This window comes from Chionomys nivalis, chromosome 10 (genome assembly GCF_950005125.1).
Source record: "Chionomys nivalis chromosome 10, mChiNiv1.1, whole genome shotgun sequence".
NCBI lineage: Eukaryota > Metazoa > Chordata > Mammalia > Rodentia > Cricetidae > Chionomys > Chionomys nivalis.
The window spans coordinates 24784398-24802861 of NC_080095.1; the positions used below are offsets into that span (position 1 = coordinate 24784398).

Sequence of the window (18464 nt, forward strand, 5' to 3'; positions counted from 1 at the left end):
CCCTTTCAAAGGTTAACTATGGTGTCCAGCTATAGTGTTGGTAAACAGACATCTTGCACATGCTCTAAGCAGGAACTACAACACCCATGAACTGACTCTGAGATAAATGCTGGGGAAAAGCAAGACAACACAGAGGCAGAGAGGAGCACAGCACGGAAGCACCGCTGTCACTCAGTGACCGTGGCTGTGGCTTCCAGCCCCACTCATTACTAACCATTGGAGAGGTCTTCTTTAAACAGGGATAAAAATCATTATTTAAAAGAAAAATGCACAGTGAAATTTATTTATGTATTTAAAAAGAGTTATACCAATCAGGAATCTAAAATGTAAAAATTAAATATTTGCAGTTAAATATATGAAAATATAAAGCACACTAAGTTATTAAAAAGAAATCTTTTTATTTTTCTTAAATATAATTAGTTTCCCTGATTATAACCTATAATCAGTGTCACCTAAAATATAGAAATGTCTCTACAGAACAACCACCCCAGGTCTCTCTCTCTCCATATCTAGGGCAATTGTACTCAGAAAAAGCAGAGCTGAATTTGTCAAATTACTGTCTGCATTTAGAGACTCTCATGGAAATAAGGGAGAGTCAGACACCAGAGTAATAACTTAAAATTAAAAGCTTTCCACCATGAAACCATCTTGTGCACTATTCCGAGCAGTCTCAGGTGTTGGTCTTCCTGCAGATCCCAGCTCTGGACAATGGCTCAGCTCACTTGCCATACGGTTGGTCATGGTGCATTTCTGGTGAGTAAGTCAGCAGGACAATCATGACCCAGAGATGAAGCAAAGCCTAGAGGGAGGAAAAGCAATTCATGCGTCAGCCAATCAGTCAGTCTCTAAGGACTGTGCAGGGAGGACAGGGACCATGCCTTGTCTTTGTACCCCTCCAGGACAGAGTCTGAAACACAGCAGGGCTCGGTACATGTTTACTGGCTGATCAAAGGAGCCAATGAGCTCAGGAACAGAGCTGCAAACTGCAGATCTCCTAGTTGAGAGGAGAGGCCTCAACACCAAACACTTGTGACTCGCATGATTCTGCAGGAACAACCAAGCAGGTGAATGTGCAGAGCTGGGAAAGCACTGTTAGGCAGACAGGTGTTGGCTGGCAAGTCCTGGTGAGAAAGTTAATGACTGGTGATCTGAGACAGTTTAGCCAGCTTTGGTGAAGAGATGGGAAAGTACTCTTGACAGGAGCAATGAATCAGTGGCAGAGGTTGAATTTGTGACAAACTTCTGGGACAGTATGAATGACATGAGGTTCCATTAGTTGGGATGTGTAAATTCCGTAGGCAGCACACACAGCATCTAATACCGACTGGTACCCACAACACTCACGGTGGCAGGTGCCTGGACAGGCGGCCCCTGTGCGGTGCACTTTGAATCCTTTCTGATGTCCTTCCTGTTTTTCTTCCTCCCCTCCCATCCATCTTTCCTAAACCTTTTTATTTGAGGAATAACTCTTCCTTCCCTCTAGTGGATCACATAGAAATTTCTTTTCAAAGTAGGCCCTTAAGTCAGCCTAACCTCTTAGAGATGCCCCACTTAGCACAGTAAGTGGCTTGTCAGCACAGCACACATGAACCAGAACCCAACTACTGCAGCTGGATCTGTGCAACTAAACAGCCCAGAAGAAAACAAATCAGCCTTGAGATCCTTCTAGAAAAATAAAGTAAAACACATGAAAATAATCAAAGCAACTTTACAGTGTTCAGATAAAAATGAAATCAGTTGTTTTTACTGTATTTTTGTTGTCATTAGACAGGCTTAAAAATGGAGGTGACAAACTACATTACAGCTAACTTTATCTTCAGAAAAAGCCTCTGAGCAATTTATGTTCTCAACATAATAAATGGCTAACTTAAGAAAAGTTCAATTACCAAAAATGAGTTCTATTCTCTTTCAAAGTTAATTAGTAAAATATGAATAAAATTAGCAGCCAAAACAACAGACAGAAATCAAGTGTACATTACTTTTTCAAATAAATTTACTCACCATATAGATAATTACAAACACTCGTGCTATGGGGTATCTTCGGAGAAATATTCCCAGGCGGATACTGTACAAACAGGTAAGAAAAAAGGAATTATACTCAAAGCAAATCTTCTTGAGTTGACTCCTTTCGTGTGTGTGTTTGTTTTGTTTCGAAACAGGGTTTCTCTGTGTAACATCCATGGCTGTCCTGGAACCCGCTTTGTAGACTAGGCTGGCCTCAAACTCACAGAGATTCACCTGCCTTTGCCTCCCGAGTGTTGAGATTAAAGACATGTATTGCCACTGCCTGGCTAATATCCAATGCTTTTGTTTGTTTGGTTGGTTTTGTTTTTGGTTTTGTTTTTTTTGAGACAGCTTTCCACTATGTAGCCCTGACTGTCCTGGAACTTGCTTTGTTGACCGGTCCGGCCTCAAACTCATAGAAGTCCACGTGCCTCTGCCTCCCAAGTGCTAGAATTAAAGATTGTACCACCGCCACCCACTCTAGCCGATGTCTTTTAAAAATCACTCATTCACACTATTCCTGTGACTACCACAGAGGAAATTTTTATTATAGGCTCACATGATCACATAAAATGACCACACAGGAAGGACACACAAATACTTCAATTATTATTGAAGTTAGCTATTAAAACTTCAGTACAAGCATTTATTTGGGAATGCTGATTTAAAAACTTCTGCATAGATACATTTTCCCAAGAGGATTAAACCATAGGAATTCAGGGAGGGCCAGGTGTGGTGGTAAGCATCTTTAATCTCAGTACTGGCAGGCAGATCTCTGTGAGTTTGAAGCCAGCCTGGACTACACCTAAAAAGTGAGACCCTGTCTCAAACAAACGAAACAGAAAAAAAAACTCAGGCAGACACGTGCATGAATGTGGCAGAAGCAGTGTGATATCCACCCTCTCTGCTCACAGCTCTTTGCAGGCTGCTCCTTTCCTTCCTCTTACTGTCACTAGTGCTCACACACAGGGAAGTTTCTACAGGTGCTATGCTGAATACATGTGCTTTATTCCGACAGTGACTAAAGTCCTGTGGCTTCAGAACTGTCTCTGTCTCTCTTTTTGAGATAAGGTTTCTCTGTTTAGCTCTGGCTGTCCTGGAACTCACTCCGTAAACCAGGTTGACCTTGAACTCACAGAGATCTGCCTGCCTCTGCCTCTTGAGTTAAAGGCGCGCAACATCACCCAGCATTTATTTATTTATTTATTTATTTATTTATTTATTTATTTATTTATTTATTAACACCACAGCATAGAGGACTAAAGAGATGGCTCAGCAGTTAAGAGCACTGGGTGCTCTTCCAGAGGTCCTGAGTTCAATTCCCAGCAACCACATAGTGGCTCACAACCATCTGTAATGAGATCTGCCACCCTCTTCTGGCCTACAGGTGTACATGCAGATATAGCATTCATGCATATAAAATAAATCTAAAAAATATTAAAAATAAATATTCTTTCAAAAATAGTTATACAATTAAAAAACAAAACAAAACAGCTCTATTCTGATTCAGAAAGGCTAAGAAAACATTACTCTTATCATACAATCCATTAAGACCAAGTCTAACTATAAACACTCAGAGGAAAATTGGCATATTAGAGGGTTTTTTAGATATGAAATTCATCAAGGTTCTAGGTAAACTGTTAAAATATTTTCTTTATAAAGTGGATGCTTGTGCTGGGCAGTGGTGGTGCACACGTTTAACCCCAGTACTCGGGAGCCAAAGGCAGAAGGAGCTCTCTGAGTTTGAGGTTAGCCTGTTCTTTTTTTTTTTTGGTTTTTCAAGACTGGGTTTCTCTGTGGCTTTGGAGCCTGTCCTAGAACTAGCTCTTGTAGACCAGGCTGGTCTCGAACTCACAGAGATCCGCCTCCCTCTGCCTCCCAAGTGCTGGGATTAAAGGCGTGCGCCAAAAAAAAAAAACCAAAAAAAAAAAAAAAAAAGAAAAGTGGATGCTTGCAAGTATAAAAAGTCTGTATGTAAATACATAACATAAATTCTAAATATTACTTATGGGCATACATAAAACAAGTTATATCGCACACTGTTCAGCTCTATAGTGAGCATCTTCAAACCCACGATGAAGAACTGAATGAGACACCACAAGGACACTTTTTCAGTGAGCTGTTCTGAGGAAGTCTCAATATATGGTCCAAGCTGGTCTTGATCTCACTAGCTCAAATAATCCTATCTGTTTCCTTAGTGCTGGGACTGGTTTCAGTGAGTGATGACAGCTTCAGCCATGCATGGTGGCACACGCCTTTAATCCTGGCACTGGGAGGCAGAGACAGGTGGATCTCTGAGTTCGAGGCCAGCCTGGTCTACAGAGTGAGTTCCAGGACAGCCAGGATTACAGAGAAACCCTGACTTGAAGAATTTAAATAAAAAAAAAAAAAAGAGAGAAAGGAAGGAAGGGAGGCGGGGAAGGAGCAGGTAGAAAAGGAAAGGAAAGGAAAGGAAAGGAAAGGAAAGGAAAGGAAAGGAAAGGAAAGGAAAGGAAAGGAAAGGAAAGGAAGAGAGAAAGAAGTGAATCTACCTACTGCTCTTGGTAGAGTTTGTTGGAAGAGGACGGCCAGGAGTGAAAATGTTCAACAATGCTTAGGCACTGGACGACTGCCTAAGACAACTTCACAGCTTGGGAGTATCACAAAGGAATAAGGGAACCGCTACTTTAAATATTACGGCCAAAATAAATATTAGGCCAAAGGGCTCAGGGTGGCTATACTACCTGGAAGACATTATTAAAATAGTTGAGATGGGCTGGAGAGATGGCTCAGAGGTTAAGAGCACTGGCTGATCTTCCGGAGGTCCTGAGTTCAATTCCCAGCAACTACATGGTGGCTCACAACCATCTGTAATGAGATCTGGTGCCCTCTTCTGGCCTGCAGGCATACAAGGAGGCTGAACAGCTGAACACTGTGTACACAATAAATAAATAAATCTTTAAAAAAATAAATAAATAAAATAAAATAGTTGAGGCCGTCACTCATCCTGAGTGGCAGTGCTTACCTAAACTGGTCAATGGAGCTAGCAGCTTTGCGAACTTTTCCATACATTCCTGCCAGATTAGTTTCTGAGTCATTAAAAAGAACAGGAACATTTCGCAGGCGTGTCCCTGGTTAAATAAGAGAACAGATTAACATACTGATAGCAAAATTGACTTTCTAAGAAAACTAGAGTTGAAAATGTATCATATCGTATGAGGAAGAATTTCTCAAGGCCAACTTTCTAAGCACTGCCTTAGAGTAAAAGAAATTATAACACAGATCAACTACAGAAAATGCTTCAATTTCCACAAAATTTTATTAGACACTAAAGAGTTCACAATATCTGGTGCTTGCAAGAAACAACATTCCTGGGTCTTGACTTTGAGAGAGGTCAGTGGTTCTGGACACTGAGAACGCTGGCTCCTAGATGGGCACTCCAGCTCCACCCCACTCCGACCATCCAACTATCTCTTTCTTCTGGATCACTAAGGACACCAACTCATGTACCAACTATGACTCCAGTCTCTATCTCTCCATAGCCAACTCCTTCTCTTGGTGTCTTCCCATTCTGGTATATAACAATTCCACCCTTCCATCCACTCAAGCCAAAATCCTTCACTCTTTTTTTTTTTTTTTGGCAAGCTTTTCAGTAAACTCTACCAGCTCACTTTTCAAATAAATTCTCATATTCCCTCCATCCCCCACCAATCCCACTCTGACCAAAACTACCATCCCTTACATGAATTAATGTAAGGACACCATGGCCTCTCTTCCTGCTCTTAGCCCTCTGAAATTTAAGATTTGGGATGGGGTGTGGTCTCTTGAATGTTAGCAAATGCTGCACCACTGAACCACATCACCATGCCAGGTCTGAGTAACCCAGACATCATAATACAGAACAAATCAGATCCCTATCTTACTTAGAGTGAAGTCTTTATGCAGGTCTATACAGCCTTCTCTAAGTTCTCTGAATTCACCTTACTTCTCAGACTCCCTCCTTCCTGGTCCTGAATCATCAGGGACACACGCCCTCGATGCTTTTACATCTATTCTTCTGGTTACTTGGAACACTTCCTCCATGCCTCCTTGCAGTTCACATTCTCATCATTTGGAACTTTTTTTGTTTGTTTTGTTTTTGTTTTTTTTCAAGACAGGGTTTCTCTGTAGTTTTGGAGCCTATACTGGAACTAGCTCTTGTAGACCAGGCTGACCTCAAACTCACAAAGATCCACCTGCCTCTGCCTCCTGAGTGCTGGGATTAAAGGTGTGCGCCACCACCGCCCGGCTCCACTTGGAACTTTAATAACATGTCGCTTTTCAACTGATTTTTCACTGGCCACCCTACTTACATTACAACTGATCCTCATACATGGCATCCTCTTTAAATTTTTTAATTTTTAAAGAAGTGTTAAAGTCAAAGAACTGAAAAATTTGCTCTATGATTGCATATGGGTTTCATGAAGTCATGAGATTAAAATTCTTTTTTTTTTTTTTGGTTTTTCGAGACAGGGTTTCTCTGTGGCTTTGGAGCCTGTCCTGGAACTAGCTCTTGTAGACCAGGCTGGTCTCGAACTCACAGAGATTCACCTGCCTCTGCCTCCCAAGTGCTGGGATTAAAGGCGTGCGCCACCACCGCCCGACGATTAAAATTCTGATATTGGTGCTGATGTACTTATTTTGAATACACATCTTAAAAATCTTCAGATTTTGTTATTATTAAAGTGCATGGACAAACATGCAAATTAATACAGACTTCAACACTAATAGCCATTTACTAAGGGATCATGAAAACACATTTCCTTTAAATGTCCTGAAATTTCTAAGCTACGGAATTCCTGCCTTGCTTGTCAAGTGTCTTATTATTCCAACACGCTTCCCAATCCAAGGCCCTATTTCTCCAAGTCTGACAGCTGTGAGGCATAAGTCCACATACATCTTTCTAAGGGTTTATACTAACAGCCCAGGGACCAGGTCTCACACCAGGAAAAGAATCATCACAGATCCTTGTAAAAATGGTCTTTCTGTAATTTTTCAAAATTATGTTTTGTTGCCATGTTCTTTCATGTTTCATGTTACCTTCACCACTGTCAATTCCAGACATGTTAATGGAGGATCCGCTGCTGGGCCCGGTAGAGGCAGAGTGCACCTGCTGCTCCAGGCGCTCTAGTTGGAAGACTAAGGAGTTCTTTTCTGTGCTGAGGTTCTCTATCATGGTCTGCTTCTGGATGACTGTCTCTGTCAGCTGATGGAGTCGGCTTTCTAGCTCCGACTGGCTGCTGTTGCTTAAAGTTTTGTTGGTAAGCTGCAGGGGAAAGTGTTCACTTAATCAGTTCATAGGCTCAATGGTACATGGTATAGAAAGGACAAAAGAACATGAACTGGGTCTTCAAATCTCTACAGTGATAGAGATTTCTCACTGGCTAGAAGTGATTTCTGAACCACATCAGTAGGTCGCACACCAGCAATTAAAGAATGTAACAAAGAATGTAATATTTCCTAGAATGTATATAACACACCGTATATGCGTATTATTGTGCTAACTTCTTTGTTATTAAGAGACAGAGTCTCCTTTTGCAGCTCTGAACTCACTACATAGCCCAGGTTGGCCTCAAACTCATGGCCATCCTGCCTCAGTCTCAGAATACTGAGGTTATAGGCAGGTAGCACCAAGCTGAGCTTCTCTTCTGGTTTTGCGGGATGAATGCAAATGTGACATGAAGACACACTGTAAACTGCATTTCTTACTGCAGCTGACATGGTCAAGTTTACAAGCCACAGTTCAAACTTTTTAAGTGGGATTCCAAATCCATAGTTCAATAGTGTGGCACCCTGAAAAATGAGCTCTATGATCCCCTCACCAAACAACTTCGGACAGAACAGGGCGTTTCCATCACCAGACACAACCCACTTTTAAAAGTTTGCTTTTACCTGTTCCTGGGTTTCCTGGAAGTGGAGTTTCAGGGGAATACAGAGCAGATTTAGCTAAGCTGCCACATCATTCTATACAATTTTATCTTTTTGTTTTTATTTTATTTCATGTGTATGGGTGCTGTGCCCACATGCACGTCTGCATACCGTATTCATGCCTAATGGTCATGAGGGCCAGAAGAGGGTACTAGATTCCCTGGAACTAGAATTACAGATGACTGCTGAGCCACCATGCATATGCCCCAATTTTGGGAGACTGAGGTAGAAGGACTACAGCGCATTCAAGGTCAGCCAGGACAAAACAGTAAGACCTTGTCTTAAAATAGATAGGTAGGTAGTTAGGTAGGTAGAGATAGATAGATAGATAGATAGATAGATAGATAGATAGATAGATAGATAGATAGATAGATAATAAAATAAAGGGGGAGCCCATTTCTCCAATGCTGTGCAAAAGTCAGCAGCACGGGCTGCTTGCTCTAACCTGAATGCTGAGCCCCTATCTTGGGAGTGAGTGGGACACATCCTAGCTACCTGTTAGCTACTCACAAACTCATCTAACCCTCTGGAAAAGGTCTGTTCAAGTCTTTTGTCCTTATGGTGGCTGTTTGCTTCCCAAAGCTGGGCCATATATGACATGTCTGAGGAAGCATGAGGAAGGCTGAGGAGGTGCAAGAAGCCTCTTCTTCCAGTCAGTGACTGTCCTCCTCTCATTTCTGTACGGCCTTTTTTTTTTCTCTTTTGTAAGCAGAAACTTAAATTTCGATTAATTCAATTTATCAGTTTGTTTTCTATGACTTGTGCCTGTTGTGCCTGTTCTAAGAAACCTTTCTTCTTAGCTGGGCAATGGTGGTACATGCCTTTAATCCCAGCATTCGGGAGGCGGAAGCAGGTGGATCTCTGAGTTTGAGACCAACCTGATCTTCAAAGCAAGTTCCAGGACAGCCAGGGCTACACAGAGAAACTGTCTCGAAAAACAAAAACAAATAAACAGAAAAGAATGAAAGAAAAGAAAAAAAAAACCTTTCTTCTCTTAAGTTGCATAAGGTAACTGGCATTTTCTTTCCAGGCCTTATAGTTTAAGCCCACCCCCATCAAAAGGCAACTTTTTGAGGCTTGTCATCGTGGCACAAACCTTTAATTCCATTATTCAGGAGGCAGAAACAGATAGATCTCTATGAGCTTGAGAGGCCAGCCTGATCTATACAGTGAGTTTCACACCAGCAAAGTGAGACCCTGTCTTAAAAAAAAAATTTTTTTGTGGTAAACTTTACAAAAGGGACAATGATTAAGGTTTATTTTTTCTATGTTTTTTTCTACTCCACAGAATAGTTTTAAAAGCGTGGAAAGTATATTATTATTTTATATTATATATTATATTACATTCTTTTACATTTTTAGAATTAGGAAAAATATCATGACTTTATAGATATCCTACTAATTGATACTACAAAGATTAGCCAATTTTTTGTTAGGAAAAAGAAACAACATGATAATCAGCATGCTCAAACTGAGATCAGAAGTCATGCAGTTTTGGAGATAAGTCCAGCCTCAGATAAAGGGGCTACTTCTACAGAAGAAAGCCATAGTGTATTGCAAATGAAGACTCAAGTGGTGTTAAGATGAAAAATCTACAGCAGCTCAAAACCTCACATAAAATCCTGAAGGACATGGAATGAGAAGGCCTTACTGAAGCAACTCAGGTCACGCACTTCCCTCATTCCTACCTGGTTCCTTAGTTTTTGAATTTCTTCCTCTCGATCTTTAATTCTGCTTTGCAGGGTGTTCTTTGTTCTATACAGATCTTCTTCCATGTAATGGAATTCCTAGTGTAAGGCATGAATAAATCAATGAGCATGCTCCATGCCATCTCCAGAGCCCAAACCCCACACTGACTCATATTGAGCACTCATTCCATAGTACAACCACACAGAATGGACCAGGCATGGATTTGGATGGGTTGATGAAAACAGGTCAGCATGATGTTATGAACACTGCCTCTGAAATACATGCTAACAGGATAAATCCTCAGAAAATACAAGCTATTCTTACCTTACAGCAGTGAGAAAGACTGCACCATCATTTGTGAATGTAAGATTTATTACAGAATATTACTATTGATCATGACAACAAACTGAAGAAGATATTTGCTATCTATGATAAAGACTGATGCTGTCAGTAATTTAATGTTCATAAATGATTTTTAAAAATATGAAATAAGGGCTGGTGAATACAAGGCTGACAACCCAGTAAAGATTTACTAGGAGTGTTACAAGAATTCTTCCATGTTCTACTCTTTACAAATTCAAGGCTAAACTTACTTAATAAGGTACACATTTAATCCTAAAATTAAATACTTTACATCTGGGATCTCTGACGAGTGAGTAGCCCGCAGCTATGGTCAGCTTATGCTCCTCTACTTCATCCTTTACAAATGGCATTTGAGAGGGTGCAGAGAAACATCTGCCACAATAAACCAAGTACTTGAAACTGCTGCTCTTTAATACGCAGCAGCTCTGAATAAACTGAAATGCAATTCTGAAAGGACAACTAATCTTACAATTGCATTGCCTAAGACAGCCTGCAACACACAGCCTGCAACACACAGCCTGCAACACACAGCCTGCAACACACATGCCTTGCAGGTCTCTGCCTGGTTTTTCTCTTAACCGTTACTTTTAACTATTATTTCCATAATAAGTTCTAAAGAAAAATTCATGTCAGGCAGTGGTGGTGCACACTTTTAATCCTAGCACTTGAGAGCAGAGGCAGGAGACCCTCCCTAATAAAAAACAAAACAACAACAACAAAATAAAAGAAGGCTTGGTAAGTAATAGTGCTTACAATTCAAGCCTGACCACCTGAGTTCAATACCTAGAACCCATGTGAATGTGGAAGGAGAAAACCAACCCCACAAGTTGTCCTTTGACTTCCACAAGCAAGCAGTGGCACACAGATGGCATGTATGTGCCTATACTGACACATCATGCAATGCACATAAACAATAATAATATCCATTAAAAAAAAAAAAAAAACCAAGACCAGCCTGGTCTACAAGAGCTAGTTCCAGGACAGGCTCCAAAACCACAGAGAAACCCTGTCTCGAAAAACCAAAAAAAAAAACCAAAAAAAACAAAACAAAAAAAAAACTAAAGTAGGTGGGATGGAAAAGCAAAAGGAACTGGCAAGCTCCTACCTACCACTAATACTTGAGCCTGTGCTATCAACTCTCCTGGGAAGAGGTCCCTCTCCTTACCTGTTTCATCCGGTCCAGCTCCATCTCCAGCTCTTGTTTAGAGGCTTTCTGCCTAGCTATCTGGTCTTGCAGATCTTGTAACTGTTCTCTTGTTGATTCCGCTTCACTAACCTGCTGAGCCTCCACATCCTAAGAAGAATCATGTACATAAAAGCAAAAACTAACAGTTCTGTTCAACATATACTGTACAACAATCACATGCTGTAGACAGGGCTCTGCAGCTCCCACAGGGAATCAAATCAGCTATCTTCACTATGCAGTTTGGCTAGGAGTGAGGGAATGACCAGGATACCACAGCTGTCTGGCCCACAAACCATCTAGCTTATTAGTGCCTGGTAGTTTGCTAGGCAATGCCTCCATTTAAAAGTGAACACTTCCAAAGAGCTGAAGTATGATGCCAAAAGAGACTCCACTACATTAGTTTGTAGAACTTTAACACAATTCTGAAGCCATTTCTGACAATTCTGAGCCCTCTCAGATCCCCCCCGGGAACCAAGGACCTAACAATTTGCCCACACATGTACTGAAATGTTAGGAACTTTCCATCATCTCCCTGAGTCCTTGTGAATGTTCTCCAAATAGAACTCAGTTATTGAATAGGGGCAAGATAACCCTTAGGTGTTGACTCAGTTACTGATGTTTTGACTTAGGCCCTGGGAAAGGGGTAAAGTGACCCTCAGATGTTTTCCCTTACCTCATCTAATCTGGCAACCGCTCTCCAGCCAATTATTGGTAATAGCCCTTTTGAATAAGCCAATCATAATACTTAAAGAACAACCCCCAGACACCCCCTTCCTTCTGTGGCTTTTTCCTTTAAAAATAGCCTGTACCAGCCATTCAGGGTCTTTCTAGCCTCCCGAATGCTGAAAGACCCCGTCATGACAGAATCAATAAAATCCTCATGCTTTTACATCAGCTGTGGTGTGAGAGATGGTCTCTTGGGGAGACTCCTCGGCGATTGGACTCTAGGGTCCAACAAGTTTCACTGTAAGTAGTGTGTGCACCATTAATCAGCACACAGAGAGAATAACTACTGACTTCAGCAAGGTTAGTATGTGAGCTGCTTCCAGCTTTACTTCGGCTACCCAACTGCATATTTCCCCATATTTCTTACTCTCACTTTTTCAAATTCAAAAGGAAACCAGGAGTGTTGGTACACACCTTTAATCCCAGCACTCTGGAGGCAGAGACAGGGTTTCTCTGTGTAACAGCTCTGGCTGTCCTGGAACTCACTTTACAGTCCTGGCTGGTCTTGAACTCAGAGATCCACCTACCTCTGCCTCCTAAGTGCTGGGATTAAAGGTGTGCACTACTGTCACCCAGCTGTATACCTATTTTTAGTTAAAAAATTATTGTGATGCTTTTGAATGGTGGTAGGTATGCCCGTCACCATGTGTATCTGTCTGTAGGTAAGAGGACAAGGTGGAGTCAGCTCTTTCCTTCCATTTTTTTACAACACATTTAAAACATCAATTTATTCTTTATTGCCAAGATTTATAACAAATTATTTAAAAGTAAAGGCCAATTTTTAGTCCCCATTTAGTTACTTGTTCCATTTCACTCTACGCATACTAAAGTTAAATATGTGAAGATACCTGTTAATGCTCAATATTACTTTAATATATCTGATTTATGATAAAAATTATACATTTTTTATTTTTCGAGACAGGGTTTCTCTGTAGCTTTGGAGCCTGTCCTGGAACTAGCTCTTGTAGACCAGGCTGGTCTCGAACTCACAGAGATCCGCCTGCCTCTGCCTCCCGAGTGCTGGGACTAAAGGCGTGCGCCACCACCGCCCGGCTGATGCAAAAATTAATAACACTCAGTTAGTACATCAATTATCACTCTGTAATCACAGCTTATTTTTATAATTCAGAAATAGGTTGTTAGGACAGTCAAAGATGAAATTTAAATTCAGGGGCAGATCATATTTACTTGATTGATCAAAATTTAAAATCAAACTGCCTTCATTCTATAATACTTCAAAGAAATTTAATGTATGGTTTTTGAGAAATACCTACATTGCCAATATTACAATCTGATACTTTTAATCAGATATCTACACTGCCCACACACCATCTTCTGGCATTACATCTGACACTTTTAACCATAATTATTATAATGGTCAAAGAAGTTTAGTTACCCGTTACTAACAATTTACTTATACATAAACCAAGTGTGCTTACCCTTTCCACCCTCTCCCAGTTTTTGAAACTCTGATGTATTCATTTTGGTTTATACTCAATATTAAATTCCTACAACAGCAGTCCTGATCCATCCACAGAAGAAGCAAGATGTGACTGCCCTGCGGCATAAGGTACTGAGCCACACGGCTAACACAGATAAGAATAATGGGTTATACAAATTATAAGAGTTAATAAGAAACCTGAGATAATGGGCCAATCAGTTTATAACTAATGTAGAACTCTGTGTGATTTCTTTGGGACTTAATGACTGAGGGAATCAGGCAAGACAAAGAAAACATCAGACAACAAATGGTGCCCAACGTGTGGACAACTGCATCCACATAAAGCCTGACAGAGCTTGGGAAGTAATTCTAGATAGAAAAGAATAGAGTTAAGCATGGCTTATTGATAGCAGCATTTTCTCATGTGGGCTCTGCTTGCTAGAGGCAAGCGCTCTCATTTAAGAGAGGCTTCCTGACTCAGCTTTAGCTGAAAAACCTTGCAGCTCTTTAAAGAGGTCTTGCCACGAAACACTTAAATGGTGTGGATGAAAAGCTGACCACATGCTTTCTGTTGATGGCAGGGACCTTGAAACACCATAGAGTTGTGACAATAAACACATAGTACCTCAGCCATGAGGCTAGAATCTCAGAAAGCTAAGGAATAGGCTGGATCTAGCCATCAAACCCACGGCTTTAATCCTACCCATATTGCTCAGCAAATTAAAGACTCATGTGGTCATAAAAAGAGAGAGATATACAGTAAAGATAGATTCAAAGACAAAAAAAAAACTCTAAATGGTTTACAGTGTGTTTAAAAATATATGCAGGCTTGGGAGAGAAAAGAAAAAGGTTAAAGTCCTTTTTTTAAAAAGCAGAGGCAGGCAGACCTGTGGGTGAGTTCAAGGCATGGTAGCACTCGCCTTTAATCCCAAGCTTGGGAGGCAGAGGCAGACAGATCTCTGAATTCAAGGTGTGGTGGCACACACCTTTAATCCTAGCACTCAGGAGGCAGAGGCAGGCAGATCTCTGTGAGTTCAAGGACAGCCTGATCTACAGAGTAAATTCCAGGACAAAGATACACAGAGAAATTCTGTCTCAAAAAGTCAAAAATTAAAATTAAAAATAAAATAGAGGTTAAAATAAAGCCACATAAAGATGAAAAACACACAGAGAGTCTGGATACTGTATGTTATTATGTTTTAATGCCGAGGAAGGAGCAACAGCTGCTAAAAGATATTTGTTTATAAAAATAAATAAATAAATAAAGATATTTGTTTATAAATGCTGCTGAATTAATCCAAGATAACTATTTTGAAAATAACTTGACTTCAAAATTGAAGTCAAAAGATATGTTACTTTGGAGAAGAGGTTTTGCTTTTGTTTTCACAGAAAATGAGAGGCTGTGGATTCATTCTGAGGTAAGAAAAATCAGGTTTGATCAAGGAAGACACCTGAGAAATCTCCAATAGGAACAAATGGCCCAGATGTCTGAGTTCTACATCCAGAACAGATTCAAGACTGCTGCCCGAGATCAAGATTCACAGTATACTCCAATCAGGACTTGATCATAATTCTAAATTTTCTATAGGTCCTCATAAGATTATCAGTGCCCCCAACCAGCAGGAATTAGCCTGGAAAACTATACCCACATTTCCCAAAAATGGATTATGGATATTTTCCTTTGTTTAAAAAAAAAAAAAAAAGAGGGGGAAGTGGTGTGAGAGAATGGTCTATATTCTGTCAATTATGTTTTAAATAAATGCTGATTGGCCAGTAGCCAGGCAAGAAGTATAGGCGGGACAACCAGACAGGAAGTAGAGGTGGGTCAAGGAGAACAGGAGAATTCTGGGAAGGAGGAAACCCATCCTCTGCAGTCCTTGCCCAGCCACAGAAGAAGCAAGATGTGACTGCCTCGCTGGAAAAGGTAGTGAGCCATGTGGCTAACACAGACAAGAATAATGGGTTAATATAAGTTATAAGAGTTAATAAGAAGCCTGAGCTAATGGGCCAATCAGTTTGTAACTAAAAATTAAAAAAAATTTCTTTGACATTTAACATACAACAAGTTGATGACACTATCAGAGCAAAGCAGAACTGGACAGTCCCCTTCAGTGCTGCCACCACTGAACTGACTGCTCCATCATGCTACCTAATGAACACTGACGTTCTTTAGTTACAAGCGTAAAGACACCTACCTACATGAGTTTAAAAATTGATCTGCATGCCGGGTGGTGGTGGCGCACGCCTTTAATCCCAGCACTTGGGAGGCAGAGGCAGGCGGATCTCTGTGAGTTCGAGACCAGCCTGGTCTACAAGAGCTAGTTCCAGGACAGGCTCCAAAACCACAGAGAAACCCTGTCTCGAAAAAACCAAAAAAAAAAAAAAAAAAAAAAAAATTGATCTGCACAAAAGAAATTATATAAAACAAATTGGTTTTTAAAAAATACAAAAGTAACATCTGTCACTTCTGTCATGCTGACAATCTGACATATATACACATGCAGAAAGTTCCAACTCGTCATCTGTGCTCTAATATGATGAACAAACTGCCACATTTTCACTGACAGAAGGTGTATTCAAAATATTTCATATACTAAATACTGCAATAGTCTCTGTACATATAAATGCTGCTTATAATAGCTTTTGCTTTGATTAAAAGTGTCTTAAGCTAACATTAAGTACACTAAAATCCACAACAGTTCAGAAATCTATGACCTCACAATAAAGAAATCCAAAATGTACAATTATAAAAGCAAGAAAGCCAGGTGGTGGTGGTGCACGCCTTTAATCCCAGCACTCGGGAGGCAGAGGCAGGCGAATCTCTCTGAGTTCTAGTTCCAGGATAAGTTCCAAAGCTACAGAGAAAATCCTGTCTCGAAAACAAACAAACCAAAAATAACCCAAGAAAACTATAAAACAAGGAATAATTACTGTCATGCAAGACTTAAACTGAAAATTACAAGGAAATGCAATTTAAATCAGCAAGCTCAAATATATAACACTCAAAAGGGTCAACAGCGAGGTCTACCAACAATAGACTTAAAAAAGAAAACACATTCTCTTTGCTAACATAAATCCCATCTTCCAATCAGTTGAAGAGATTCGCTCTTCTACAGTTGTTTTAATGAAATCTTCTTCACAGTTAAGTTGTAAGCAGGATAGTTTTCATGTACCCCTTGGCAAATCTGCTTCAAGTCAGCATCAGCCAGTAATTTCTTCACTGTTTCCTTTAACTCTTCATCTGTAGGTGGTTTTTTCAATTTTTTAATTAATGGTTCATCATCAGAACTATCTTCAGATTCAGATTCTTTTTGGAAGTGGTTTGATTCTTCTTGGTGGCGCGCTGCTATCTGCCTTTTTTTTTTTTTTTGATTTTTCGAGACAGGGTTTCTCTGTAGCTGCTATCTGCCTTCTTAACATTAGCACTCTCTACAGATTTGTTACTTTGAGCAGCACCTTCCATTTTGTTTTTTCTTTTTTAGCTGTCTTTATTGGTGGTTGCTCCTCTTCACATTTTTTCTCTCCATCTTCTGAAGACTCTTCCTTATTTTTCTTCTCATCTTCGTCAGTACTGGATTCATCTGACAGAATTTCAGGACATTTGTTTTGCTTTGACTTCCTTGTTGTTCCAGAACTGTTTCATCTCTTTTTACTACCTTTGCTTGAAGATTTTTTGGATTTTGGTAATGGTTTGCCAGAAGGCTTTGGATGCATTAAGAAATTCCAGATCCTCTTCACTAGTTTGCAGTTCATGCCTGATCTAAACCAAGAGCTGCACAGATGCTCTTTAACATGGTATTTCTAAACTTTTTGGGTACTGCCTTTTTTAAACAGAAAGCCACTGAACCGACCTACGTTCTTCTTTAATGAGGACACTGTGCCTGGTCTGTTGTAAAGCAGTTTGTGTAGATTTCTAAGTTCATCTGTTTTTTTTTTCTTACTCAGAAAGAAATGCATTCTTTCAATTTCACAAAGTTTCTGACCCTTCTTTTGTGCAATTGTAAATGGCTTTGTAAGGAAGATACTTACTTGCATTGTCATCAATCTTTCTACTTTCTTCTTTTCTCTCTTGCCTTCCACAGTGAGACTCTCTTCTCTTTCTTCCTCCCTCTCCTCACCCTCCTCCCTGGGGCCCCACATTTTGGGCTCCTTCTCGGATGGACGCTGAATGCGCTGGGCCATCCTCTCCCTCCACAGCAGAGAGCACTGCCGCCCTAGGCAGCTGGAGATCTCAGGTGCTGGGTGCGCGAGGAGGCCACTCCAGAATGAGAAAGTGCGAGGGCAGAGGTTCTTGCTCCGGCTTCTCAGAATCAACAAGATTTTCAAAATGGCCATTCGGGAAGCAGAATGGGAATGCCTTTCCTTCCATTTTTACGTAAATTCTGGGGCTTGAACACTGGTATCAAGGTTGCACAGCAAGGGCCTTTATATGCTGAGCCAGCTCTACTAACAGCTTCTTATTTCACTAGCCTACTACAGATTTTGCAAATTTCTTGCGCAGGGAAGAAGGTAGATCAGTGTCATTTATAATACTGGCACGAAATGTTAAAAACAAGTCATTTGCCGGGCGGTGGTGGCGCACGCCTTTAATCCCAGCACTTGGGAGGCAGAGGCAGGTGAATCTCTGTGAGTTCGAGACCAGCCTGGTCTACAAGAGCTAGTTCCAGGACAGGCTCCAAAGCCACAGAGAAACCCTGTCTCGAAAAACCAAAAAAAAAAAAAAAAAAAAAAAAAAAAAAGTCATTTTTATATTCTTACCCCAAAAGCATCAAACAGACATGAATAAATTTAGCTTCTACACAATTTCTAACTAGATGTGATTGAATTCTTTGGAATTCATATTTATTTACAAATTTAAGTGATTCCACTTTAAAAAAAAAAAGACTAGAATGTTCATTACCCTGCACTTAATCTCCTATTACCAGAGCCCTCCTATGCTATTTGTGTCAAAGACCCCATATTCATGTAGAATAAATGGCCTAATTTACTGTTTTGTATTAGGGGAATTGGACTGAGGGTTCCCACATGCGAGGCAAGCAAACTATTACTGAATCATAATCCCAGATTGTTACTTTTAGATTAAACACAGCACTTATTAGACTATGCATA

The 18464-nt window shown here is 40.4% G+C and overlaps 1 protein-coding gene and 1 pseudogene across 2 annotated transcripts in view; both read right to left on the minus strand.

Annotated features, from left to right (window-relative positions):
* Positions 1-396: 396 nt before the first annotated feature.
* Golga5 (golgin A5) overlaps positions 397-18464 on the minus strand; it is a 35015-nt gene continuing 16947 nt past the window's right edge. For both annotated transcript variants that reach the window (XM_057783278.1, XM_057783277.1), the window contains exons 8-13: positions 11168-11296; positions 9639-9737; positions 7063-7288; positions 5009-5114; positions 2002-2065; positions 397-799 (exon numbers count right to left, since the gene is read on the minus strand). In XM_057783278.1, the coding sequence (XP_057639261.1) occupies positions 719-799; positions 2002-2065; positions 5009-5114; positions 7063-7288; positions 9639-9737; positions 11168-11296 (705 nt within the window). In that variant the 3' untranslated portion in view covers positions 397-718. The remainder of the gene's footprint in view (positions 800-2001; positions 2066-5008; positions 5115-7062; positions 7289-9638; positions 9738-11167; positions 11297-18464) is intronic.
* Positions 16395-17537, minus strand: LOC130882676 (protein DEK-like; annotated as a pseudogene).